The following is a 27,261-nucleotide window of genomic DNA, read 5'->3' as shown; positions in this document are numbered from 1 at the left end:
GGTGTAGACTTGTTGGGCCGAAGGGCCTGTTTCCACACTGTAAGGGTTTTACCCTGAGCCAAGATGGAACATTGATCTTCATATCGGGGATAAAGGTTTACACCTATTGAATGAAGAGGGTCAAACAATTCTTCTCTTTTAAAAAGCGATGGTGGTGATCTGTTCCTGGGTGTGATATTTAAAATCTAATACTTTCATTTCTAATGGAGTTTGGAAAAGAATGTAGCTCCCCAATACTCTGCCTTAAGAGAGCAGAGGTTCACACAAAATTTGTCAAGGCAAACTGGAGAGCTCTGAGATGGACTTTTGTCAGAGACACCTATAAACAATAGTTGTTGTTGAAAAGCAAGCAGCAGAGAATTAATCTTTGTGGCTATTAGCATCTGAAGTGGAAATCAGATCACAATATAGAATGTCAGTTATCAGTGGTGCACATTGTACATTTAAAATACTGTTAAACTGACCATGATTATAGAATCAATGTTTTACAACAAAATTGTTTTGCTTTTACTCTGTCTTAAGTGTAGCATCAGCACTCATCGATCAGGGTCAGTATGCCATTACTAATTCATTAATTCAAGAGTATTAACCCAATATATTTGAGACAGTTTATCATTAATACTTGTTGTTTGTTATTGCTTAAATTTATTTTAAATAATTACTGAATGCGATCTGCCCTCAGAGACAAATACTTTATAATCCAACAATTGGGATTTGCAGCAAGCAAGGTACAAACAAACAAACAAAGCTATACCCATCCTGGCAGGATCTTTTGCTCCTATAGCTGAGATTAGATCTGGAGGAAGGGGTTGTGCCTGTTGAAATTATGATGGGGAAGCCTTCAGGTTCCCATTCCGTAATGTATGCTATTTTATTATATTTTTAAAAAATAAGTTGAATTTCTCTCTTCATTACATCAGGATTCCAGAAAATCAAGAATACGTATTTAACCCTGCCAGAAATGGCCTCAAATAGAACCCCATGAGAAAAGACTAATCTTCTAAGCTGTAGCCATTCCATCTATATCTGTTCCAATGCAAGGACCCAAGCAGTACAAGTACATTAGGGGATAAGTTAAATATATTGTCCAAGGAAGAATAGACGCAAAACTTTCTTGCCCAATCAGGTGCAAATCTCAGACTCCGGAAAGGTGGATAACAGAGCAGTTATCAGAAAGCTAGGATTGATCATTAGACATACATAGCTTACAAACAGAACTAAGTATTTTCTACATTTTTCTGTAAAGCAGTCACATTTTGAAAACCAGTACATATTCAATGATTCACCAGTAAATTCTAATAAATGGCACATTCAATGGAAATAATAGAAGGAAAGATTGAGAATTACATATAAAATAAGTCTGACTCATCAACACAACATAATGGATAATTCAAATATATATATATATTTATACAGAGATACCTGTGTACATTTTAACAGCAGATGAACTCAAGACCACATATACCTCGAGTGCAACCTAACAATCTACCATTCTACGCACAATATAAACAGTGTGCTTGATCCTCTTATTTATTTGACAAAACGCTCTAATAAATAGCCAGAATATGCACAAAACATTTCCAATATATACATCCAGGATCCCTGCTTATGCACAAAGTCTGATCATTGCAATACATCAGTCAATTATTTGCAATTCTTTTACTTTACAGCATAAATATTTTGAAATAGGAAAATATTCTGGAAAGGATTTAGTTCAGTATTAATATGTGGGGCTGTTTGTAGGTCTAGGGCTAACATAGCTCCGCTTTCTGAATGGGTAATAACATCAGACAAATATACTTCTTTATTATCTTTGACCATTCTTCATCTATGTATGAACTATTCAATATGAAGCATACAATAGAATAGCCACTTCATATCAGCTCTTGTTATCGATGCATTCATTTGTTATACCAACTTCATTGATACGTAATTGGCTCTTCCAGCTACACATTTTCCAGTACAAAGCTGATGCAAGTAAGTCAATAAAGTAAAAGGAAATTTAATATTTCAAACTTGAATTTCCCAAAGCACCAGCAATAAAGTGTAAGAATTTAGTCACCATGCAAAATATTTACACAAGTGTCAAGAACATGTCACTGTTCCTTTGCCTTATTTCTTTCGGAGAGCGTGCCACATGGAGACAGGTTTCCGTAATGTTGCCAGCATCTGATTCCAATGAGTGCCACCCATCCCACTGGTCTCAGGCCCAATGATTACATGCCCTATGTTCTCAGTTCTTCCATCTTCACTGCATTCAGCCACTGTTATTCTCAGCGATAATTCCTGAACCACAACAAAATTCATAGGTCATTTAAACTCCTGAAAGAATTGGGAATTGCAGTGTCCAGCTATGATATGTTGCAGTGCAAGTATTCAAAGGCATTCTTCAGTGAGGAAGATGTGTGTGTAATTAATATTGTCCTCATGGCAAGAACGTGGTCTACCTGCTCTAATTCGGTGATAAAAATTAGATGCTGGATGTTAAAGCTAATATTTTCTGCTGAAATCTCCATTAATCACTCATATATGGGTTGCTTTGAGATGCATATTCCCTTTAATTTCTGGACTGGCTGAGAGAAGAACAAGCAGAGAAGCAAATCTGTCTATAAATTCTGTTTCTTTATATAATGAAATGTACTTATACATAAAGATTTCCAAGATTTACTGTATTAGAGCTGGAAAGAAAAGCCTAGAAGTTACACCAGATTGTATCTGGATGTAACAGAATGATAGATAGTTAGCCCAATTGGATACTATCTTCAAATTAAATCAGTTAATTGCTTCACCCAGACTGGAAAGGAAAGACTTGCATTTAGAGTGAGACAGAAACAGACTTTTCAGTCCAACTCATCCATGCTGGCCAGGTATCCTAAAAATTAATCTAGTCCCAATTGCCAGCATTTATACAACATCTCTGATGATCTCAGACATCCCAGAGTTCTACAGCTGATGAAGTACTTTTGAAGTCAAGTCACTGCTGTAATGATCAAGAAAAGGACTAAGACTCTTGATGCTCAGCACAGTTAGTCATATTTTCAGCCTCCAACAGATAACAGGCCACACTGGACACAATTTCTGCATTTTGCTCAAAGACTATAAATCAGTTTAGCCCAACTATTTTTCACATCAGTGCTTATTTATTATGAAATTGAAATTCATCTATATTGACTAAGCTGCAAGACAGTGATGATACAGTAGCTTGTTGTGTGAAATGTTAGCAGTGATGTCTATAAAATAGAACCAAGGGACATTGAAGTGCCGACATCAATCAGTTTTGCACTGCCAGTTTTTTTATGCTGAATGACACTTATAAGAACTACATAGTTCTCCCATGATCGACCACGATAATCTTTTTTTTTTGGACATTTCCTTGGCTCTAGTCCAACACTGGACAAAAGGAAGTGAACTATTACATATTCAGTTTAAGTTATGGACTCTACGGGGACGGCAAAAAAAGAACAGTCATAAGTTAAATTTTTACCTGTAGAACAATCGCAGGTACTGAAAATATCATGGCTTCATTGAAAACAGGATTAGGATCATCTCTCTTCACTGCTGTCTTTTTCTTACTTATTTTCCTCGTATCTTGAAGGAGATAAACTTTCACAAATGGATCTGTTCAGAGCAGTGAAAAGGGGAGATGGGGAAATTAAAATCCAGTTATATTTACAGTACAGCGATTATAAATCAATATATTCTGAGACAGAGGAAAGAGTAGGAACATAGGATTTAGGAGGAGGAGGACTAGGTCATTCACCTTTAAAGCCTACTTTGCCATTTAATAAGATCATGACTCTGGTTGCGACTTCCTCTCCATGTCCTTCACCCCCTTCATTTTGATTCCCTTGTCTGTCGAAAATCTATCTAACTCTATTTTGAACAAATTTAATAACCCAGGTTCTAATTACTTACCAGGGAAGAGGATTCTACAGGCTAACAACGCTGAGAGAAAGGATTTCTCCTCATCTCCATCTTAATCTGTGTCCCCCAGTTCTCATCTTCCTCACATGAGCAAACATAATTCCTGTATCCACCCTATTAAGTCCTCCCATAAGCTTTTACAAATCAATACATTTGCCTCTCATTCCACTTATTTTGGATTGGGATAGGCCCAAATTGCTCAATGTCTCTTTGTAAGATCAGTCCTTGATCTCAGAAGCGCGACCTCTTAGTTAATTTTAAAGTACCAACAGCTTACACAATACCTTCTCCTAGTCAATTTTAAGTCCCTTCTAATGATTGAGTTTTCTCCTCTGTCACAATCGCTTGGATAGCATCTGCCTCATGGATAAAAACCCATGCAAAGTATTCATTTAGAACCTCAGCCATTCTGCTTGCTTCAAAGTGTAAAGCTCCTGTTTGGTCTTTACTCACCCTACTCCTCCTTCCACTCCTCTTTGCTTATTGTATTTGCTTTCTCAACTTTCTTCTGATGACCTGTATTGAGCATGATTTGCAATTTATTGTCTAACACCTTCTTATACACACATTTTCTCCTTACCATAATTTCTATCTCCTTGGCTGTTCAGGGAGATCTGGATTTGTCGGTCCTACCTTTCTCACTTGAGGGAATATACCTTGCAGGTAGCCCATTATTCAGCTAATACTTAAGAACATAGAACAGTGCAGCACAGTACAAGTCGTTCAGCCCTCGATGTTGCATTGACCTTTATCCTACTCTAAGATCAAACTAACCTACATTCCCTTATTTGTCCCTGGTTGGTCAGTCATTGCAAATAGCTGAAGACTCGCATATTCATCCCTCCACTAGTCACAGCTTGCCAACCTGAAAAATTTCCAATAACATATACTCTCTGCTTTCTTGGAGAAAGTGAGGGCTGCAATGAAAGGCTTATGCCTGAAACATCGATTCTCCTGCTCCTTGCATGCTGCCTGACCTGCTGTGCTTTTCCAGTGCCACACGTTTTCCCTGTTTTCTGTTAACTAACTAGTCCTTTATCAACACTAATTTGTTACTTCCAAAAAGCTTTCATCTTGTGCAGTAATTTTTAATTTGGCACCTTATAAAATGCCTCTTGGAAATCAAAATATACCACATTTATAGGTTCCCCTTTACCTACCTTAATTTCTCAAAGGTAAATTAATTAAACACATTTTCCTTTCACAAAACCATGATGATATTTTAAGCATCCTGCTAAACCTCCTTAATAATGAATTCCATCAATTTCCCTATGACGGATACTTGGCTAACTAAGCATTATTCATTTGTTTTCTGTCTCCCCCTTTACACAGGAGCATAGGAGGAACAGGAGTAGGCCATTTGGTCCCTTGATGCTGTTCCACCATTTAATAAGAGCATGGCTGATTTGATTGTAACCTCATCCACATTCTCATCTACCCCATAAACTTTCAACCCCTTTCTCACTTTTGCCTTAAAATATTCAAGGACCCTACTTCAATCACATTTTTGAGAAAAACACATTTTTCAAAAACATTTCACTTCTTCTGTTTTGAGTGGCAACCTCTTATTTTTAATTCCAGTTTTAGACTCTCCCATGAGAGGAAACATTTTTTCCACATCCACTCTGTCAAGGCCCCTTACAGCCTGATGTTTCAAACAAGTAGCAACTCCTAATACCAAAACTCTTTCTCCAGTGGATACAAACCTAAGTCTGCCAACTTTTCCTTATAAGGCAACACACCCATTCAAGGTACAAGTTGAGTAAACCTTCTCTGATGTGTGTCCAATTCCTTTAACATCCTTTCTTAAATAAGGTGATCAACACTGTACACATTACTCCAGGCATGGTCTCACCAGTATAACTGTATAACTGAAGTATAACCTCCCCACTTTCATTTAATTCCTCTCACAATAAGAGGTAAGATTCTATTTAGCTTTCCTAATCCCTTTTTTAGCCACATATTGGCCTTATGTAATTCAAACATTAGGACGAACACAGAGTCCATTGCATTCCCAAGATCTGCAAATCATCAACATTCAGTTAATACACTTTATTATTCTTCCTGCTAAAAATGAACAATTCCATGTTTTGCTCCATTTATCAGATCTTTACCTAACCCAACTTTGTTGTATCACCAAACTTAGCAATCATCCCGTCACTCCCTTTATCCAAATAATTTATATAAATCATAAAGAGTTGGAGCCCCAGCATTGATTCGTGTGGTATTCATTACATCTTACCAACCAGAAAAAAGTTTATTCTTGCCTATTTTCTGTTTCCCTTTAGTTTTCTTAAATGAACCTATGGCTATTTTCACCATTGGGACCCTTCCACATTCAAAGGATTTTGAAAAAGTGTGACCAATAAATCATTTTTTATTGCAACCTTTCTTTAAAGACCTCAGGATGCAGGCCATTGGGTCCTGGGGACTCCTCAGCCATTAGGTTGAATTGTTTTCCCAGCAGCCTTTCCCTGGCAATGGTGTTTATTTTACATTGCTTGTTCCCAGGCACATTACAACTGTCATTTCACCTCATGATTTTCAATTATTTTTGAGCTAAGGATTTTCTAAGTCTTCTACAGTGAAGACAATCACAAAATATCTTTAATCTCCTCAGCTATTTCCTTGCCTCCCATTAATTCACCAGTTTCAATCTCCAGGGGAGAAAATGTCAACTTTAGTTACTCTTTTCCTAATTTAAATACTTGTAGAAGTTCTTCCTATCACTTTTTATACTGCTAGCTAGATTTCTCACAATTTGATTTTTTAAATGCTTTTTTAGTCATTCTTCTGCAGTCCTAAAATCTGACTGATTTTCTCACCTACAATAATATTTTCAGAATTACACAGTATTTTATTTTACTCTCAACTTGATACGAGTCTTAACTTGCCAATCCAACCACAGATGATATATCCTCCTCAGTCTGTCTTTCTCGGTAGGATACATCTTTGCTGCCAGTTATTAAACATCTTCTCGAAAGTCTGCTGCTGCATGTCTAGATCTGACCTTTTAATCTAGTTTCCCAGTTTATGTTAGCTAGCGCTCCCTCCATACACTTAATAATTACTTTATTCATGTTTAAAATTCAAGACTTAGACCCACATTTCTCCCCTTCAAACTGAATGTGAGATTCCAACATGTTACAATCACTGTCACCCAGATGCTCCTCTACCACAAGATTATTGATTGATCTTGTCTCATTGCACTTACTAGTTCTAGGATAGTTTACTTGCTGGCTGTTTCTAGAAAGTATGGCTCTAAGAAATTATTCTGAATGCACTCAATTTTCCAGCTAACTTCATCAATCTGATTCACTCAATCTGCAAGTAGATTAAAGACTCTCATGATTATAGTGAAAACTTTCTTACAGTCCCATTTATCTTTTTTTGTCCTACACTGTAACTACTACCAAGGGGGCTATAAACTACTCCCACTAGTGACCTCTTACCTTTCCTATTTTGTGTCTATAGCCAAACTTGCTCCTTTGAAGTAAGATCCTCTTTCATTTCAGTATCAATGATATCCTTAATTAATAGAGCTACCTCCTCATCTTTTCCTAGCTTCCTATCTTTTTTGTCTCTGATGCTGACATTCTGTCTCTTATAGCAACATTATGGTGAATTTGCTGATAAGCCTGTATTGGATAACAGAAATTATAACAAAACTGGGTTTTGGAACTTCTCAGTTTCTGCCAACCTAATTAAATATCATCTTGGTAATGAACTCTTTTTTTTTAGATTACTTAGTGTGGAAACAGGCCCTTTGGCCCAACAAGTCCACACCGACCCGCCAAAGCGCAACCCACCCATGCATTTACCCCTTACCTAACACTACGGGCAATTTAGCATGGCCAATTCACCTGGCCCGCACATCTTTGGACTGTGGGAGGAAACCGGAGCACCCGGAGGAAACCCACGCAGACACAGGGAGAACGTGCAAACTCCACACAGTCAGTCGCCTGAGGCGGGAATTGAACCCGGGTCTCTGGCGCTGTGAGGCAGCAGTGCTAACCACTGTGCCATTGTGCCGCCATCTAATGCCAAAAATGTTTCCTACCTCTCCTTTTGACAGAAGGCATCATACATTCAAGTATTGTGAAATGTTGGACTTTGTTAATTAATTCATACTAAAATGTCTACCGTTTATACAATTTAATTATAAATTAGGAGCAGTGTTAAAAAGTACATTTCTTTTTTGTAAGGAAGTTGCTGAAATTAACCGATCAAAAAATCCATCAATGTGATCATTCATTCTGTAGACAGTGAATACTGACAGGGTAAACCCACACTTGTCAGAATGAATACTAGCAGGTTCTAACCACACACAGTGAATATCAACTTGATTAAACTACATAACCAAATGCAGCATTGACGAATGAATTAAGTAGACGAAAATGAGGACTGCAGATATTGGAGATCAGAGTCAAGATCAGAGTGTTGCTGGAAAAGCACAGCAGGTCAGGCAGCATCTGAGGAGCGGAAAATCGACGTTTTGGGCAAAGGCCCTTCATCAGGAAAAGCCCTCCATTCCTGATGAAGGGCTTTTGCCCGAAACGTCGATTTTCCTGTTCCTCGGATGCTGCCTGATGTGCTATGCTTTTCCAGCAACACTCTAATGAAATAGGTAGGCACACATCACAGGAATTGCTCACGGCTGGTTTGCACCACCGAGAGTTAGTTTCATTGGACTGAATTGTGCTGGTAATAAAAGCTTCATTGCTGGAAATGAAGAAGGCGATGTGATCCTGCTCTGCTGTCAGCAGGGACAGGGACTGCCAACAGTTAATAAAGAATCTTCCAGTAGGGCCTCTTTCCAATTAAGAAAAACCTTCCACCCAGAGAGACCAGAGGACCAGCAGCCTTAGCAGTGTTGCCATAGCTAGTGTCAGCCAGTGCTGAGGGTCTAGCTCCCGGGAGACAGAATCAAAATGGCGGGGTGTACTTGAAGACAGCTGAGTTAGTGTGGGGGATAGCATGGTCAGATAACTAGATCCCAACAATCCAGACAAAAAAATAAGAGGTGGAGTATGCTGAGCACTGGCAGCACCATTGCTGGGTGCTCCATCCATGGGCCATGGTGGGAGATTCTCATCATTACCTATTGAGAAGACACCAAGTTTCACCTGGCAATCTCTCCACATAGCAGTAAGCTCTCCTCATTTGGGCAGAATGCCTGCTGAGATGGGGCAGCTGAACTCCCAACTTTCTCACCATTGGCAATGTGGCTTGGCAGCAGCAAGACATCGGGTTTCCCTTTCTGCAGACATAGAATAATTGATCCCCTACAGTGTGACAGCAGGCCATCTGGCCCATCAAGTCCACACCAACCCTCTGAAGAGCATCCCACCCAATCTCTGCAACCCTGCATTTCCCATGGCTAACCGACCTAAGTCCGCATATCCCTGGAGACTGTGGGAGATTTAGCATAGCCATTCCACCTAATCTGCACATCTTTGGACTTTGGGAGGAAACCCACAGAGACATGGAGACAATGTGTAATCTCCAAACAGACAGTCGACTGAGGGTGGAATCGAACCCAGATCCCGTGTGTTGTGAGGCAGCCGTGCTAACTACTGAGCCAGCGTGCCACACAGGTCATTTTGCCAGTCCTCCCCCTCTCATCTCCAAAGGATGAGGAGTATTCAGCATATTGCATTGGCATTTCCAAGTGGCACTTTGGTTGATCGTTATTCACAGGACATGCTGAAAGTTTCCATTTTCAGAATTACTTTTGAAAGTATGAAACCTATAGTTTGAAAACAGATGAATTGAAGTTTCTGAAAGGGTGGGTTCAGAGCTGCTTGTGTTAAAAAACATCAGTGTTCTCCTGGTATCTGGCTTGCAGTGAGAAATTGCTAATGATAATTAGTACAATGCACTGAGCAGCTGAAAAGTGCTTTAACTTGCATCTTTTGCATAAAAAAATGCACGAAAAAATTGGAAGGGTAATTGCCAGCAGGCAATTTTACAGTTATTCCCTGAGAGACCAATTTGCAGTAAAATGCTTTTACAATCAAGTAAAATTGAGTTCATATTAGTCCTGTTAGTCTCAGCAAGTGTATGGAAGGTCAGCAGCCTCTGTATAGAATGCATTGTGTTTCGTCATGAATCCACCTTCTTAACTTACCCTTTCACTACTTCTTTGATAGAATATTCAACCAACCTCCGAGACCAGAGGTGTTAAAACATCATCCAAGTTATACATCTATCCACAATCATTATTCCACCCACTTAACTGGTCCAGTAACTTTATTCTTGTCATTGGATTGTATTGTCTGTATTGCAACCTACAGAATTTGTTTTTAAGAAGTATCACAGAATTGTACGACATAGAACAGGCCCTTCGGCCCATAGCGTATGTACTGCCGAATATATATGCTGAAAATGTGTTGCTGGTTAAAGCACAGCAGGTCAGGCAGCATCCAAGGAACAGGAAATTCGACGTTTCGGGCCAGAGCCCTTCATCAGCCCTACTGCCAAATATATATGGCCACCTACAATAATTCACTTTCGTACACTGTGAATGTTATGGCACTTCAAGTACTCATCCAAATACTTTTTAAAGGCTGTGCAATTTCCTGCCCCAACTTTATTCCCAGGCTGCGCATTCCAGACCCCTGCCTCCCTCTGGTTGAAAAGGTTTTTATCCAGAAATTCCCTCTACACCTCCTACCTAACTATTGCCCCTTGTTATTGACGCTTCCGCTAAAGGGAACAGCTATTTCCGATTCTCTCTCTCCATGCCCATCATAATCAATCAGATCCCTGCTCAACTTCCTTTACCCCAAAAAGAACCCTCTCTTCACAGCTGAAATGCTCTTTCCCAGGCAATATCCTGGTGAACCTTCTCTGCAGCCCATCAAGTGCTACCACATCTTTCCTATAGTGTGGTGACCAGAACTGCATGCAGTATTCCAGCTGGGGCCTAATCAAAACTCTGTCCAGCTCCAACATAACCTTCCTGTTCTTATGCCACAACCGATAAAGCCAAGATCTCCTATGCCTCCTCAACTACACTATTGACCTGTCCTGCTACCTCAGGGATCTGTGGACAAGCATCTCAAGATCTCTCTATTGCTCTGAGCTTCTGAGGGTCTTGACATTCACTGGGTACTCCCTTGACTTCATATTTCTTCCAAAGTGCAACACCTTACAAATTTTCAGGGTTAAATTCCATCTGTCTCTGGTCTGACCATTTGACCACTCCATTTATATCATCCTGTAGCCTAACACTTTTATCCTCATTATCAACCTGCCAGGCAACCTTTGCACCATGCGCAAATTTACTTAAAAATTACACAACACCAGGTTATAGTTCAATTGGTTTATTTGGAAGTACAAGCTTTCAGAGCGGTGGTCTAACCTCAAACCTTTAATGCATTGTCTAAGCTGAGATGCCACCTTTTTTTAAAATAAAACTTTATCTGGCGAATGTGACTTGAAAGAAGTTCTGGGATTTACATAGGAACAAACAGAAACCTGCAACCATTCTAAAAGTTTAAAAACTTAACAGCAATTTAAGTTTGTTCAATATATCGTATCAATTGCATGGCACTATGATATTTTGCTATAAATTCTGTGTCCTATGATCCTGCCCCACTAGCTACCTGATGAAGGAGCAGCGCTCTGAAAGCTTGTACTTCCAAATAAACCTGTTGGACAATAACCTGGTGTTGTGTGATTTTTAACTTTGTACACCCCAGTCCAACACCGGCAGCTCCACATCATTACTTATCAAGGGTTTGGCAGGTGCTGTCTGAGGATCTTTGGTGAATTTCTGCAGTGCATCTTGCAAATAGTACACACTGCTGCTACAAAGCGTTGTTGATGGAAGGCAATCTTGTGGATGTGATACCAATCAAGCAGATGGCTTGGTCCTGGATCGTGTCCGATTTCGTGAGTGTTATTGGGGCTGCACTCATCCAGGCAAATTGGAGTATTGCATCACAGTCCTGACGTGCCTTGTAGATGACTGGCAAGCTTTGGTGAGTCAGGAGGTGAGTTCCTCAATGCACGATTCCAAGCCTCTGACCTGCTTTTGTGGTTTGTGTTTACATGGTGAGTCCAGTTGATTTTCTGGAGAATGGTAACCTCCAGGATGTTGATAGTAGGACATTTGGTAATGGCAATGCCAAACAGCCGAGAACACTCCCCTGAGGAACTCCTGCAGAGATGTCCTGGAGCCAAGACAACTGACCTCCAACAGCCATCTTCTTCATGTGCCAGGTATGACTCCAACCAGCAGAGAGTATTTCTCGGATTCCCAATGATTCCAGTTTTGCTGGGCCACCTTCATGCCATGATCAAATGCAGCCAAGATGTCAAGGGCTGTCACTCTCACCCAGTTCTGGAATTTAGCTCTTTTGTTTGAGTTAAGGTTATAATGCAGTCAGGAGCTGAGTGACCCTGGTGGAAGCCAAACTGGGAGTCACTGAGCAGGTTATTACTGAGCAGGTGCTGCTTGATAGAACTACTGATGACACCTGCCATCACTTTACTGAAGAGCAAGAGTAGACTGATGGGGCAGTAATTTGACTGGGTTGGATTTGTCCTGCTTTTTGAGGACAGGACATACCTTGGCAATTTTCCACATTGTCAGGTTGGTGCCAGTGCTATAACTGTACAGGCCAGGAGGGGCACAAGTTCTGGAGCACAAATCTTTGCTACCACTGCTGGAATGTTGTCAGGGCCTTTAGACATTGCACTAGTCCCTCTAAAATTTTCTTGATCTCATGTGGAGTGAATTGAACTGGTTGAAAACTGGCAGCTGTAATGCTAGGGACCACAGAGTTGAATCATCCACTCAGCACTTCTGGCTGAACATTGCTGCAAATGCCTCAGCCTTATCTTTTGCTCCAATGTGTTGGGCTCCCCCATCATTGAGGATAGGGATATTTGTGGAGCCTCCTCCTCCATGTTTAATCGTCCATCACTATTTACAGAAAATGAAGGAAACACATCCCTATCTCAGTCTTTACAGTGTGATGGTTAGCAATTCTAATGTGAAGTAGATAATAACTGGATTTTGATAATCTGCTAGCAAGTCCTATGAATTTGTGGAGCATCAAGTACTTCGTTGGATTATACTGGACTTCTTGACATGTTTTGCTTATAACCTGATTCAATCCCACCTGCTTCACTTACCAGACGTGGCCTTTCCATTGTTCCAGACTAGGTTTTTTGCTTTGACCACCACCACTGTCAGCCGCTCTGCTGTAGGTAGGTAACTGAGAGAGAGCAGGATTTCTCCAACTGTGTCTGTTGCCTAACAGACAGAGGTATGGTCAGTTCTCCATATAATAGTTCAGTGACCCAGCAAAATGAAAATCAGCACTAAGCACAGACAGAACAGTAAAGTTGAACAAGTATTTTTAATTACTTCCCAGCAGTTTAATTTGTGGTGCATTCACATCCCCGTGGCCATTAAATTACTGTGGGCCCTCTGTGGTGGCTATTATACCTGAGCCTCTACAACAGTAAAGCAATTATACCCCTCAATGTTGGCTAGTAACACCTCAGTCCCTGCAACTGTGATCAGCAATTTTAACTCAGTCTCATAACATCCTTAATCATAATCAGTTTTACCTCACTCTTAATTGTTATTAAATAGTTATTATCACCTGGAGTGATTCTCACAACTAACGTGGGACTTTTCTCAGCCAATGCTAAATACATTGTTAAAAGACCAGGTCTGTTAAGAATTATGAATGAAACATGCGGCTATTTCAGATGTGAATGGCATTATAAATGACCCTTGCTGAATGTTACTTGTTTGATGTTTCTCTCACCTTATTGACATCCTGCAGATAAAGCCAAGCATTAAAGGCACGGCTGCTGAGATCCAGATCTGACAGCTTTAGGTCTGCCAATCCTGTGCTGATGTTTCGGTCATCTTCATCAATCCCAAATACTGAAAAGCGCAGGCTGTTCTCCTCGAGAGCAGAAGGGTCCAATGGAATGGAAAACTTCTCATCAAAGAATACAGAGAATGCATTCCTCTGAATCTACGCAAAAGAAAGGGTGCAGCTTAAAATAATAATCTATATTTCAGTTTGTGATCACAGTGATCTGGGATCATCCCCACTTTCGTCTAGATCATCCAAGATCATTTGCATCACTTACAATTTCAATAGCCACAAATCTAATAGCTTCAAATGAAAACTATGCTGATATTGTCACACGGTGCTGATAATTCTGATTGCCATCTTCCACGAGTGAGTATAACTTTAAAACAAAACCCATCATTAGCCTCAGTACAGTGAGTTTGATCCTTTTAAACTATTCCCAAGACTAAATTAGGTTCGGCCTCACAGCACAAACCTTTATGAATAAATCATATATTCACTTGACACATTAATGCCACAACAATTCTCTTTTCATTTAAATGTAAGATGCGACTAACAATCATTTAAAATTATAATGGCATTAAAACATGAATATGACAGCAATATAACTTTCTCCGTTTACAGTAAGGCCATAATACTACACAGTAGTACCACAATCTCTACAGCACAGTATTACTACAATAAACATTGATAATCTCCAAAATATTATAAATGTTATCATGCATTCATTATTACTATGATATGCACTTGAAGGATCCCAACTACATTCCATTTCCAGGAGATTTAGAGACCTTATTATAGCATTTGAGATTGACAACACATTAATGCCACGACCAAGTCTCTTTTCATTCAGTGTAAGATGCCACCTTTTTTTATCTGTTGAGCCTTTGCTTGAAGTAAGGTCTATTTAGAGAGCTGTAGCAACAATCATTTAAATTATAATGGCATTAAAACATGAATGCGACAGCAACATGAGTTTCTAAGGTTACATCAAAGCCATAACACTACATAGTAATATCACGTTAGTCTCTACAACACAATGTTACTATAATAAACACTGATAATCCTCAAAATAATATAAATATTATAATACATTTATTAATACCACATTTGAAGGATGCCAACTATAATCCCTTTCCAGGAGATTTAGAAACCTCATTATAGCATTTGAGATTGATTTGACTGTCTCAACAAAACTCTTCAGGCAGGGTTGATCGACAACTTTCCTGTGCTGCAGACAAAGGATGGCAGTTGTGAACATCTAGGAAAGCCAAGCTACTAAGCTAGCTAAACCCAGCCAACTTAAAGAGCTGGTTCTTTCAGGGTTAGTTATTGGTAATGTGCACAACATGTCTGGCATGCTGTGCTTTTATGGTGTCTCCTATCTCAAAGTGTAACATGAAGGAGGAGACCTTTTGATGGATGGCTGTAGTTAATATGCAACCAGAAGGAGATCTTTTATGATGGCCTGACAATTGGGAAGTGATTTTGAGTTGGTTAGTGATAGAAATATGAAAATTACTCGAAAGAAACTTGAAACAATGCAACATAGATACTTTGCTCAAGATAAGAAAGCATGATGAGCAGCCAACTATGAAGGCACCTTGCTGTATGACATCCATTGCCTTGCTGGCACTGATTGTAAATACCAGCTTATGAACTTGTGACTGGGGAATCAAGAGTTCTAAGCAGTACTATTTGGGATCCATTATTCAATCTTTATCTGTCATCAAAGAACTCAGTGAAAAAAATAAGGTATTTTTCCAACTGCTTCACTGGTGTTAGAAGAAAAGAGATAAACATTTTATATTCCTTAATAGGATGTTTTAGTCACTGTAAAGTCAGCATTTGGTGTGCATCCCTAATTAGCCTTGAAAACGTGGCGAGGAGCTGTCCTCTTGGACCCCAAAGACCATCTGGTATAAGAGCTGGTAGGAAGGCCTTTATGCAGCACCTTTAACAACCTGTAGATTGCCCAAAGCACTTCCAGCTCATTAAATACTTTTGAAATACAGCCACATCCATAATATAGGAAACATGGCAAACAATGTGCCTTCATTAAGCTTTCTTGAGCACAATGTGATTTTGGTAATATTCAATCTGTTTTGTTAGATGTTGATTGAGGGGTGAAAGTGCCGATGGCACTGGGGAGAACTTCCTTCCCTCAAAATAGTATCATAGGGACCTTTGTGTCCGCATGAGGGGGCAAGATGATGAGAGGATGACAAAAATATAAAAGATTAGAAACTAACTTCTTCCCCCTGTTATCGGACATTTGATTGCACCTCTCAAATGTTAATGCTGATCTAATTCTCTCTGCACCTTCTCTGTGGCTGTAACACTGTATTCTGCACTCTATTCTGCTATCCTGGTGCACTTTGTACAGCAAGATCTGCATGTAAGGCACACAAACAACAATTTTCGCCCTATATCAGTACATGCGATAACAATAAATCAAACTCAAATGACTATGTTGTTGAGGTTTGTCAGTAAACCTACCATAACACTATAAGGTACAGGAGCAGAATTAGGCCATTCGGTCCATTGAATCTGCTCTGCCATTCAATCATGGCTGACATGTTTCTCAACTCCATTCATCTTCACCCTGTAGCCTTTGATCCCTTTATTAATCAAGAACCATTCTATCTCTGTCTTAAGTACACTCAGTAGTTTGGCTTCCAGAGTCTTCTGTAGCAACAATTTGAAATTCCTCCTCATTTCAGTTCTAAAGGTCGTCCCTTCACTCTGAGGTTGTGCCCTCAGTAATCTCTCCTTCTAGTGGGAACAGCTTTAACCACATTCACTCTACCCAGTCATCTCAGTACTTTATAAGTTTCAGTGAGAAACCCCCTCATCCTTCTTAACTCCAATGCATCTAGACCAAGAGTCCTCAACTGCACCTCATACAACAAGCTGTTTATCCCTGGAAGTTGTCTTGTAATCCTCCTCTGGACCTGTCCAAGGCTAGCAGATCTTTCCTTAGATATGGGGCCCAAAATTGCTCACAATATTCCAAATGCAGCCTGACTAATGTTTTATATGCTGAAAAAGGGCTCATGCCCGAAATGTCGATTCTTCTGCTCCTTGGATGCTGCCGGACCTGCTGCGCTTTTCCAGCAACACATTTTCAGCTCTGATCTCCAGCATCTGCAATCCTCACTTTCTCCTAATGTTTTATGTAGCTTATATAGCAAGAGTAGAAATATAGCAGTACATCCCTACTCTTGTATTCTAACTGTCTGAAAATAAATACTAACAATACACTTGTCTTCCATATGTCAAATGAACCTGAATGTTAAACTGAAAAGAATTCAGAATGTGAGCTCGTAAGCTCCATTATGCTTTAGATTTCCAAAGCCTTTTCCCATTTAGAAATTAGTCTACACCTCTATTCTTCTTAACAAAGTGTACAATTTCATATAGCAGCATTCAAGAAGCACCTGGATGAATACATGAATAGGAAGGGAATAGAGGGATACGGATCCTGTAAATGAAGACAGTTTTAGTATGGAAGGGCAAAATGTGTCGACGCAGGCTTGGAGGGCCGATGGGCCTGTTCCTGTGCTGTATTATTCCTTGTTTCTAACATTGTATTCCATCTGCCATTTCTTTGCCCATTCCTCTAGCCAGCCCCAAGTCCTTCTGCAGCTTTCCACAACACCACCTGTCCCTCCACCTATCTTTGTGTCATCTGCAAACTTAGCAACAATGCTCTCAGTTCCTTCATCCATTACACTAATGTATAATGTGAATATTGTTGTTCCAACACTGTGGAACTTCACTAGTCACCAACTTGATTTAAGCTCATATCAAATAACTTAAGGTCACTAAAACCCAATGAATTGTGTACTTATGTTCTTAGTTGTGCAGTGTCTCATTTTTCTTTTCTTAAATATTACATAGACTGCTTCCCAACTGTCCTGTAGTGCACATGGGAATACTATCACATACTCACTAACATCTTTTATGTCCTCAGCTATGTCCTTCAGATGTGATCTCATTAGCAATTTAGCTCAGCAGTGACTCAACACAAAATGTCATCTGCAGACATTCCATCTATCAAGTTATATCTCTTGTGGTGTTCACAAAAATTATAAAGCAGAAATAAGCCAATCTGCGAACTGGTGACAACCCATAATGATTCTTGTCTGTACAGTGTCACTAGTATCCTATTATTAGAGCAATTTCTCCATCAAAAAGTCATTTTCTCCTCCTAGTGAGTCAAACTGAAATTGTCCTTGCCTATGTATCCTAGGTTTATTGATACAGTATGTTTTACAATGCCTAATGTTAGCAATAACTCACCAAGGCCTCACTAGCACCTTCCAAATCTGTGATCACTACTATTAATAAAAGCGTGGGCAGATGTCTGGGAATATGACCAGGTCCCCTTCAGTCCACACACCATCCTGACTTGGCACTGGATCACTGTTCCTTCATTGATATTGGGTCAAAATCCTCAAGCGCCCTTCTTAATAGCACTGTAGGCTTCCCTCCGCCTCAAGGACTGCAGCAGTTCAAGAAGACAGCTCACCATCACCTTCTCCAGGGCAGTTAGAGATGGGCAATAAACACTGACCTAACAAGCAATGCTCATATCCCATGAATAAAGTTTTAAAAAGGTTGAATCTCACTCTGCAGTTTTTACATGCTTTTCATCGGATTTATGAATGCTGTCAAAAAGATTTCCTGAAACTATATTTGAAGCAGTATAATATTTTAATCTGTTTTAATTTACTGAATAACCCATTCTCTACAGTTCTGGTTTGTTGACACCATACAGATTTTATAAGAAAACACTTGGCTAGAAATCCACATACACCCTTTAGGAGTATTTTGGGGTGAGGATTATGTATATAAGCTGAATGGTTCAACACGCCCCAACCTTCCCAGCCTCCTCCATTACGCAGAGTGTGGGTGAGTACCAAATTTAGCAGTTTGCCCATATATCTAAATAAATAATTAAGTGTCAATTGATCCTGCTAAAGCTCAACAACTCAACCGATCCCAGTATTACTCTCTGCATGCCATTGTCATTGAATCCCAACAGTGTGGAAGCAGGCTATTCAGCCCATTGAGTCCACACCAAACCTCTGAAGAGCATCCCACCTAGACTCACCCCCTATACCCTATCCCTGAAACCCTGCATTTCCCATGGCTAATCCACCTGGCCTGCACCTCCCTGGAAACTACAAACAAGTTAGCATGGCCAAATCATCTAACCTGCACGTCTTTGACTGCGGGAGGAAACCAGAGAGCCGGGGGAAAGATGTGGGGAGAATGTCTGTAGAGTTTGCACAGTCACCCAAACCCAGGTCATTGGCTTTTTGAGGCAGCAGTGCTAACCACTGAGCCACCATGTTGCCCAAATCTGATTGGTGTGGGCACTCAGTTGGGAACGAAATCCACAATTGTTTTTAGTATGGCAGGGGGTATGGAGAGATGTTACCATTAGAGGGTGCCTGTTGACAAGCCTGCATTATCTACATCCCGAGAACAATTAAAGATAATGACACTGTTCCTGAAACGTCAGCCCATATCAGGAATCATTTCCATTATTCAGATAGCTCCCAGTCAAAAGGAAGGGATGGAGAGAGTTAAGACAAAGAATCTGTCCTGATGTCTTAACAGAGTGCAAAAGCTTAACTCTTCACAAATATAGTAATTGGCAAACATTCAGAAGACAGTGAGCTGTCTGTGTGAAATGCATTCTGAATAGCTGCTTGTAAGTGAATGCAATGGTAATTGAAGGAAATGTACCAGAGTCTGACAAATTCTGTAGCTTACTCAAGTCCCAAGAGAGAGTAAAAACTGGTTAAGGTTCCTTTCCATGTCATCCATTCAATTTTCAGCACTGGTTGAAAATCTGCATGAAACAGTGAAGGAATATTCAAGTAGCCTCTGACGTCTTTGGAAAGTAGGACACTGAGAAATAAGACTATTTAGGATTTACAAGGATTTGTTCCATTCAAAAAAATGACCGCAGTGCACACCGTTGCGTCTCATTTATGGTATATCTAACATTGGAGGGTCAGATCATATTGACACTTGTTACAAAATGAGAACTGTGGTTATTCAGGAAATAGCAGAGTTGTACCTTGACAAGGAACAGTTCCGAATTGGCAATGGTTAAAATAAAATTTGACCGGGCCAGAGCAGACTGTCAAAGATCAGAACAAACATATAATTAGAACATATATCTCAGGCACAAAATCCATGACAGCAAACGCCAGCTCCAGCATTGTTCAGGAGGTGAGATTCAAAAGAATACATTCTAACTTACACCCAAGCAACTTCTGTTTTATTTCATCATCTTCAGTACTGTGCACTTTTTGCAACACCAGCTTCATTATGATAATCAGGTTGCTAAAGGGATGAGTTCACAGTTATATAGCCTTCTGTCATATTCTCTGTTACTGCAGGAGAGATGGATGTGCTGAGGTATAACAGTGTCCTTGATGCACTTCTCACTTATGATAACATTGTTGTACATCAGAATGTGACAGGGAGGAAAGCAGTATCAGGGAGTGAGCAAGTTATACATACACCTGATGCAGAGCAGAAATACACATCTTTGAATCACTACAGGGATGTAAACAGTGTTTTCACCTACATTGACTGTGGTGGACGGTCTGATGGCAATTGTGAAGAAGCAGCTGTCACAGCACTTGGACAGTGGCAATACTGATAACTGAGTTGTAATAAAACCTAATTCAGTTCCAATAGGTAAGATATAAAAAGAATTAACTCTGAATGCCTTGGCATCTTAAAGCTATTAAATGGATTTCCACACAGTCTACCACCAGTTCTCTCCAAGTAAGCAAGCACCACTGATATAGGCTACCTCTTCTACATGACTGATTAAACCACTGGCTATTGGCCTTGCTGCTGAAACATAGAGGCCTATGGGGACCAAGATCCACCACAGTAATTCTGCTGTGTGGACTTTTGGCCACTCAGAATCAATACTGAATGAGAACTCAATTCATTCTCCGGTCAACATTTATAAGAAGCCCGTAATGGAGGTTAGTTTCATCTGCAAGAAAGGTCCTCATTGCAAACAGGAAGACAGCATCTCTCTTGAGGAGGAAATCGTTCTGACATATAACCTGTAACTAGTAATGTTCATGCCTACGCTCCCCTATGTTGTGAAGAATCAGGCATTTTACGTTGCTCACGAGATGGTTACAAAAGATGAACCCTGTTGGAAAACATACTTTAGTTTAAAAAACAATTCTCTCTAAGTACGTCCAGCAATCAACTTGAAGGCTGAATGGTGAGGTTAGTTAAAATCTAAAGTTTTGGAGTCTCCCTATCCTAGTTCTTATTACTAATGACAGCGTTTTAATATGCAAAACTCACTCATTCTGTCTGTAAACTCAAATATATAAGAGGATTAGAATACCACTAACCTAGAGCTTCAGATCAAATTAAAACCTGGGATCTGATGGTATGGATACAGTCATCCTAAACTGATCTCAAGATTTTATTTTGAATATTGCGTCCTCAAGGAGAGCGAGTCATAAAGTCAAGCAGCTGAATTTTATGTTCCTCTTGAAGTGGGATAATGTGAGGAGAGTGGGTTGACATAGCAACAGGTGCCATGGCAAGGATACTGTGCCTGTTGTTTACCCGTCTATGTTGGTATATTAACAACAGTGGGATAGGTGCCACATAGCCATCTTGTCCTTTGGCCAATCTCCACTTAGGGACCTACCTGTGCCACCACTGATATTCTAGCCAGCAACAGGTGGGTACCCATAACTGCTGCAACACCCCTACCAGACCTGGCAAGTGGCCAGAGAGCTGTCAGCCAGACAAAGCTAACTCAATCATCCCAGTGGGAACAGAAGACAAGATCTTAACCATTTAACAGCTTGCCAGCTATAAAATGCCCTGTGGAGATGCATTCACCCCTAAATTGTTTTTTCTCCGTTGAGGGAGAAACTACTGCCTCTGCAAAGAAATTCTGGCCACAGAGTCACGGCAACACAGAGGAGGGTCATTCAGTCCATCAGATCCATGCCAGCTCTCCACGGGGCATTCACATCAATCTCACACCCCCATAGTCTGGTAAGTTTATTTAGCTCATACAGTTTCATCATTCAGCTCTTCTGCATCCACTCTCCTGAGTTGGCAACGAACTCCAGGTTATTGCCATTCTCTGCCTGAAGAAAGGTTCTTCCTCACACTTCCCTGGCATCACTTGGCCTAAACCTTATGTTTTCATGATTAGTTTGAGGGGGGGTTAGAAGGCTGAAGGGGACATGGCAGTTTATAGAAGGAAGAACTCAATGATCTTTTCCAATTGTTTTTTGCAGGTTGAAATGATAAAGATACGAACTTGAATTGACTCTAAATTTAAATCAGCATCTTTGCAATCTCCTAAAGCCGTAGCTCAGTTGGTAGAGCACTCTCACATCCATTTGAGTAGCTTTTAGGTTCAAGCCTCACTCTAGAATTTGAGGACAAGAATCAAGATACTCCAGTAAATATTACTGAAGAAAAGCAGAACTATCAGGGATCCCAGATTTAGGTGAAGGTGTTAAACTGAGGCCCTTTCAACTGCATATAAAGGTTCCACTGGCACAATTTTGAAGGTGGACAGGGGAGTTAGCCCTTTGGTCCAGCCCTGCATTTGCCCATTAATTAACATCAGAAAAACAGATTATCGGGTCATTAGCTCATTGCTAATTTTCAAATCAACCTGCTTAGAAATGTTATGACACACCTCTGGAGCAGATGAGACTTGAACCAGGGACTTCCGGTTCAGAAGTAAAAACACTACCACTCCGCCCACTTAAAATGCACTCAAGCCAGGTAAGAGTCGAACGAACAAGCTTCCGATTCACAGTCAGCTCTAATATCCATTGAGCCACAGGCCCCAGTCAAAAATAGAGTGGAGAGGGTGAGTTTCCATCCCATTACCTTTCACATGCAAAACACATTACTATTTGAATTAATTCCCCTAAGAAAAAGCTGCAGTTACTGACTCCCACACTACAACAGCGACTTCAACAATTGGCTGTGAGACCTTTGATGACCTTGGAAAATGCTACTTAAATGCAAGGTGAAAGTGATTAGATTAGATTACTTACAGTGTGGAAACAGGCCCTTCGGCCCAACAAGTCCACCTCGACCCGCCGAAGCGCAACCCACCCATACCCCTACATTTACCCCTTACCTAACACTATGGACAATTTAGCATGGCCAATTCACCTGACCCGCACATCTTTGGACTGTGGGAGGAAACCGGGGAACCCGGAGGAAACTCACGCAGACACTGGGAGAACGTGCAAACTCCACACAGTCAGTCGCCTGAGTCAGGAATTGAACCCGGGTCTCAGGCGCTGTGAGGCAGCAGTGCTAACCACTGTGCCACCGTGCCGCCCAAATGAGTGAGCACTGCAGATGCTGGAGATCAGAGTCAAGATTAGTGTGGTGCTGGAAAAGTACAGCAGGTCCTGCAGCATCTGAGGAGTGGAAAATCGACATTTCGGACAAAAGCACTTCATCAGGATGAGGCCTCAGGAATCAGGAATGCTCTTCAGATGCTGCCTGACCTGCTGTGCTTTTCCAGCACCCCTCTAATCTCTACCTAACTGCAAAGTCTGTCTTCTTTCCTGCCTGGTTTTGAAGAAGGAATGCAGTTATTAGAACATGGAACTTAAAAAATAATAACACAAAGATATGCAAGCAAAGAAATAACTTTCAGTTATTCCAGATTCTTAATTGTGCTTGGCTTGTTTTATCTGAAATAAATCTGACAATTTAATATCTATTCATCTTTCAAAATTGACACCATGTGTACGTGTACTGAATTCCAATATAATCTTTTAAAAAACTGTTGATTCTTGTGTTGCTTTCTCTCCTGGTTCTTGAGCCTGAAGCTGCTGCTCTCTTGGTTCTGCTTTTATTTATATTTCCTCTATCCTTCCATATCGTCTTCCTCAGGATGAGAGATTCCAGTGGCCGTCTCAATTCATACATCCAGGGTTACCCCTTCACATTATGTTATTTAACCTTTTCTTAATAATCTCAGAATTATCACTTTGACCAATCAATCTTTGGGACTCTCCAACCGCATGGAATCTATGTTGATTTCCCCAGTTTCCTCATCTCCCCTCCCCCATCTCATCCCAGATCCAACCCTCCAACTCAGCACCTCTTGAACTAACCTCCCTGTCCATCTTCCTTCCCACCTATACGTTCCACCCCTCCACTCCGACCTATCACTATCATCCTCCCACCTGCATCTACCTATCGCCTTCCCAGTTAGTTTCCCCCGACCAACCCCCAACCTCCTATTTATCTCTCAGCCCCCTTTCCCCCCACATTCCTGATGAAGGCATTAGGCCTGGAATGTCGACTCTCCTGCTCCTCGGATGCTGCCTGGCCTGCTGTCTTTTTCCAGCGCCACACTTTTTGACGTATCCTGAAGTTGTTTGCACATATTAACCTTGACTTTGGGTAATTATGTAAACTGTGCCAATTCCGCTACCTCTCTGATCTTGGGACTTAACCTACAGACTCATAAGACCTTCCTGAGAAGCTGGCTTCCTTGCAAACAAGATGTCATACTTTAATGTTCAAACTTAATTCTTTGTATTTCATTCTCCATGAAATTGATTTTCTTTTGCTAAAACAGGATGGCACATTACAATTACACCAACAATTGTACTGCTTGCATTTACTTCAAATGAAACAAAACTTTTATTGCACCTGAAAATAAGTAAAATAAAAACAAACTGACTTCCAGGTACAGAACAGCACAAAACAGTCACCTCCAAGACGAGATTGAACAGAAAAATTATGGTCAATCAATGAGCAAGATATCGTCCAGCTATTCTCATTACTGTGAATGATGGATTTGATTGCTGAATCTGTTCCTTTCCTGCACTTTCCCTGGGATACCTTATTCCACTTCTGCTGTGGAGCAATCATTAACCCAACCCATTGTGTTCAGCATCAATTGGAATCCTGTGAGATAAATCTGCCAGTTGGTCCTTGAATGTAATACTCTGTGCTCTCTGAATTGAAAGATCAAATCATCATCCTTTTAACCTCCATCCCTGCGCAGCCAAGTGTGAAAGTGAAAATTCATCCAGCTTACCCGTGAAATTCCAACAATTTGCTCGTCAGGCAGCAAGCTGATGCGCACAAAACAGGATTCAAAGTTGACATCCTCTTTCTCAAGCAAATCTTTCCCTTGTACCAGAGTGACATGCAAGGTGTTTGAGTTCATGTTGTACTCCAAGCACATCTCAATTTGTCCAACAGTGAAGTCATGGCCAAAGTTATTACCAATAGAAGATATGGAATTCAATGAGTCTGTAGATACAGATTTTTTCATGGGTCCATAGGACGTCAACTCCAAATCTTTAGTCATCAGTTCCAGCGTTCCGAGCTCATTAATGGTTTCATATGGTTCATCTATCTTTAGGCTCGATTGACGGCTGGGAAAACTTTTCTCTGTAGGCTTTTTATAACTTGAACCCACTGTTCTCTGAGGAGAGAAGGAGAAAGAAAAATCATCAATTCAAGCACTGATGCATATTTCTGTCTGCAATTTAGGTAATTGTTTTGAACATTTGACTCTACTGTTTGAACTAATTTAAATGAGAAACTACACTGGGTTTCTGCATCCAAATTTTCACACTTCCATAATCGTGAAAAACACGAGCAATTAATTGAAGTGATTTGCAGTATTGTTCACTGAAGTTACTGGACCTGCATCAAAAATATTATTGATAGTTTGTCTTATATCTTTGTACCCTAGACTATTTTGTAAAACACCAATCCATATAGTCCTCATATAAAAACAACACATAGGTTTAAAGAAATACTGACTGAAATGTCTTTAACTTAGGAAAGGAATCTTTATCTGTAAGTTTGACCCATTGTGACACTCACGCAGTAATAGCTTTACACTGTTTTGGTAATCACCAGGTGATTGAATGGCCTGACGTGATAGAAGAAAATTTGTAGATAGCTCAAAATGTTTTATGTTAAGTATGTGGTTTGGTAATAGACCATTCAGACACACTTAAAATAGGTTCAGCTTCAGATCATTTGCACCGTTAGCAAATGAATTAACGTGCAATAAGTTCCAGCACTCTACTCACCCTCTTCAGACTATTATGTCATTCTATTTGATCATGACTACACTGCCTTTTAATTCTGTGCCTTAGTTTCATGTCCCTTAAGGCACTTACCTAACAAAAGCTACCAATCTCTGGTTTTAAATTTTGAACTGACCCAGCCTCAGCCACCTTCTTAAGGACAGAGCCCTAGAATTCCACCACTTTTTGAGTGAAGAACTGCTCTCTCAAATCAGTGCTAAATAGCTTGGATGTAATTACAATGTTATGCTCTCTTGTTCTGGAAATCGTTTGTCTCTATCCACCCCATAAAATGCTTTAATCATCTTCAACACATCTGTGAGATCACTCTTCAATCTTTTAATCTCAAGGGAACCCACGCCTAGTCCCTGCAACTTGTCTTTATCCTGTATCTTTCTTAGCTTAGGCTTTATTCCACCAAATCTGTGTTTCATACCATCTAAGACTGTCTCTCCAAATGTAACAAAAGGCAACAAAATGTAACAAAAGACTCCTCTCATCCTTCATCCTGAGTTTATGCATCTTACTTACACAATCGACAATAGACTTTAGCTAATTTCGCCTTGAGAAAGCCGACAATTCATACACAACTCACAGTGTATGGCTGCAGTTTGGTCCTGACAGTGGCCTGGGAGCAGACTGTCTCTTGATATTCTGAGCCTACAACAAGTCGTGCAGAACAACAGTAAGTGGAGTAAATATTTCTCAAGGCAGGGAAAAGAAACCACCTAGAAATGCACATGAGCTGGTCGGTGGAAGATGCATGTGAAAATGCTTACTGTACTCTTCATTTCTATGATTCACCAACAGAAGTTTGCTAATTTTGTTTTCAAGTTCTTTTCATAACGTTAATAATCAGTACGAAAGCTGATAAGCTATTTGCAGTTGGTTCCACAAAATGTGACCAAGAGAAATTTTAGATTCCTCCATTTACTGACCCCAAAATGAATAGTGAAACTCATGATAGGTTCTGGGAAATTAGATTAATAAATCAAAGTCCTTATCATCCTTTTAGACATTTTAAGCTTCACTTTTACTTACATTTTTCAGCAAGATGATTAATTTATGGCAATGCATTAGCATGTAAACAGGGTGCAATTGGTTTCCTTTTTAAATAGACACAGAATTTACCCTACTTAGGGAAGACTGGATACTGCATTGTCATTCAGCACTGTAAGATTTTTGTACAATGATAACAATATTATAGAAAGAGTTGTAACAAATTCAACAATATAATGTTGAAATCTCTTTAAAAGATCCCAATATACAATAATTGACTCAAATTGACTCACTGGGAAGCACTGATAAATGTAAGATTCCATCAGATAAAGAAACTTTTCTCATTTATGAATGCCACTTCACTAATG

At 40.1% G+C, this 27,261-nt stretch overlaps 1 protein-coding gene across 4 annotated transcripts in view; it reads right to left on the bottom strand.

The window, feature by feature from the left end:
• Nucleotides 1-1,389: 1,389 nt before the first annotated feature.
• Nucleotides 1,390-27,261, bottom strand: part of syt12 (synaptotagmin XII) — a 212,943-nt gene continuing 187,071 nt past the window's right edge. For all 4 annotated transcript variants that reach the window (XM_060838427.1, XM_060838428.1, XM_060838426.1 and 1 more), the window contains exons 5-9: nt 24,886-25,278; nt 13,716-13,931; nt 13,072-13,192; nt 3,485-3,618; nt 1,390-2,286 (exon numbers count right to left, since the gene is read on the bottom strand). In XM_060838427.1, the coding sequence (XP_060694410.1) occupies nt 2,113-2,286; nt 3,485-3,618; nt 13,072-13,192; nt 13,716-13,931; nt 24,886-25,278 (1,038 nt within the window). In that variant the 3' untranslated portion in view covers nt 1,390-2,112. The remainder of the gene's footprint in view (nt 2,287-3,484; nt 3,619-13,071; nt 13,193-13,715; nt 13,932-24,885; nt 25,279-27,261) is intronic.

The sequence above is a fragment of the Hemiscyllium ocellatum genome, chromosome 18, assembly GCF_020745735.1.
Source record: "Hemiscyllium ocellatum isolate sHemOce1 chromosome 18, sHemOce1.pat.X.cur, whole genome shotgun sequence".
NCBI lineage: Eukaryota > Metazoa > Chordata > Chondrichthyes > Orectolobiformes > Hemiscylliidae > Hemiscyllium > Hemiscyllium ocellatum.
This window is presented reverse-complemented; position numbering and strand designations above follow the sequence as displayed.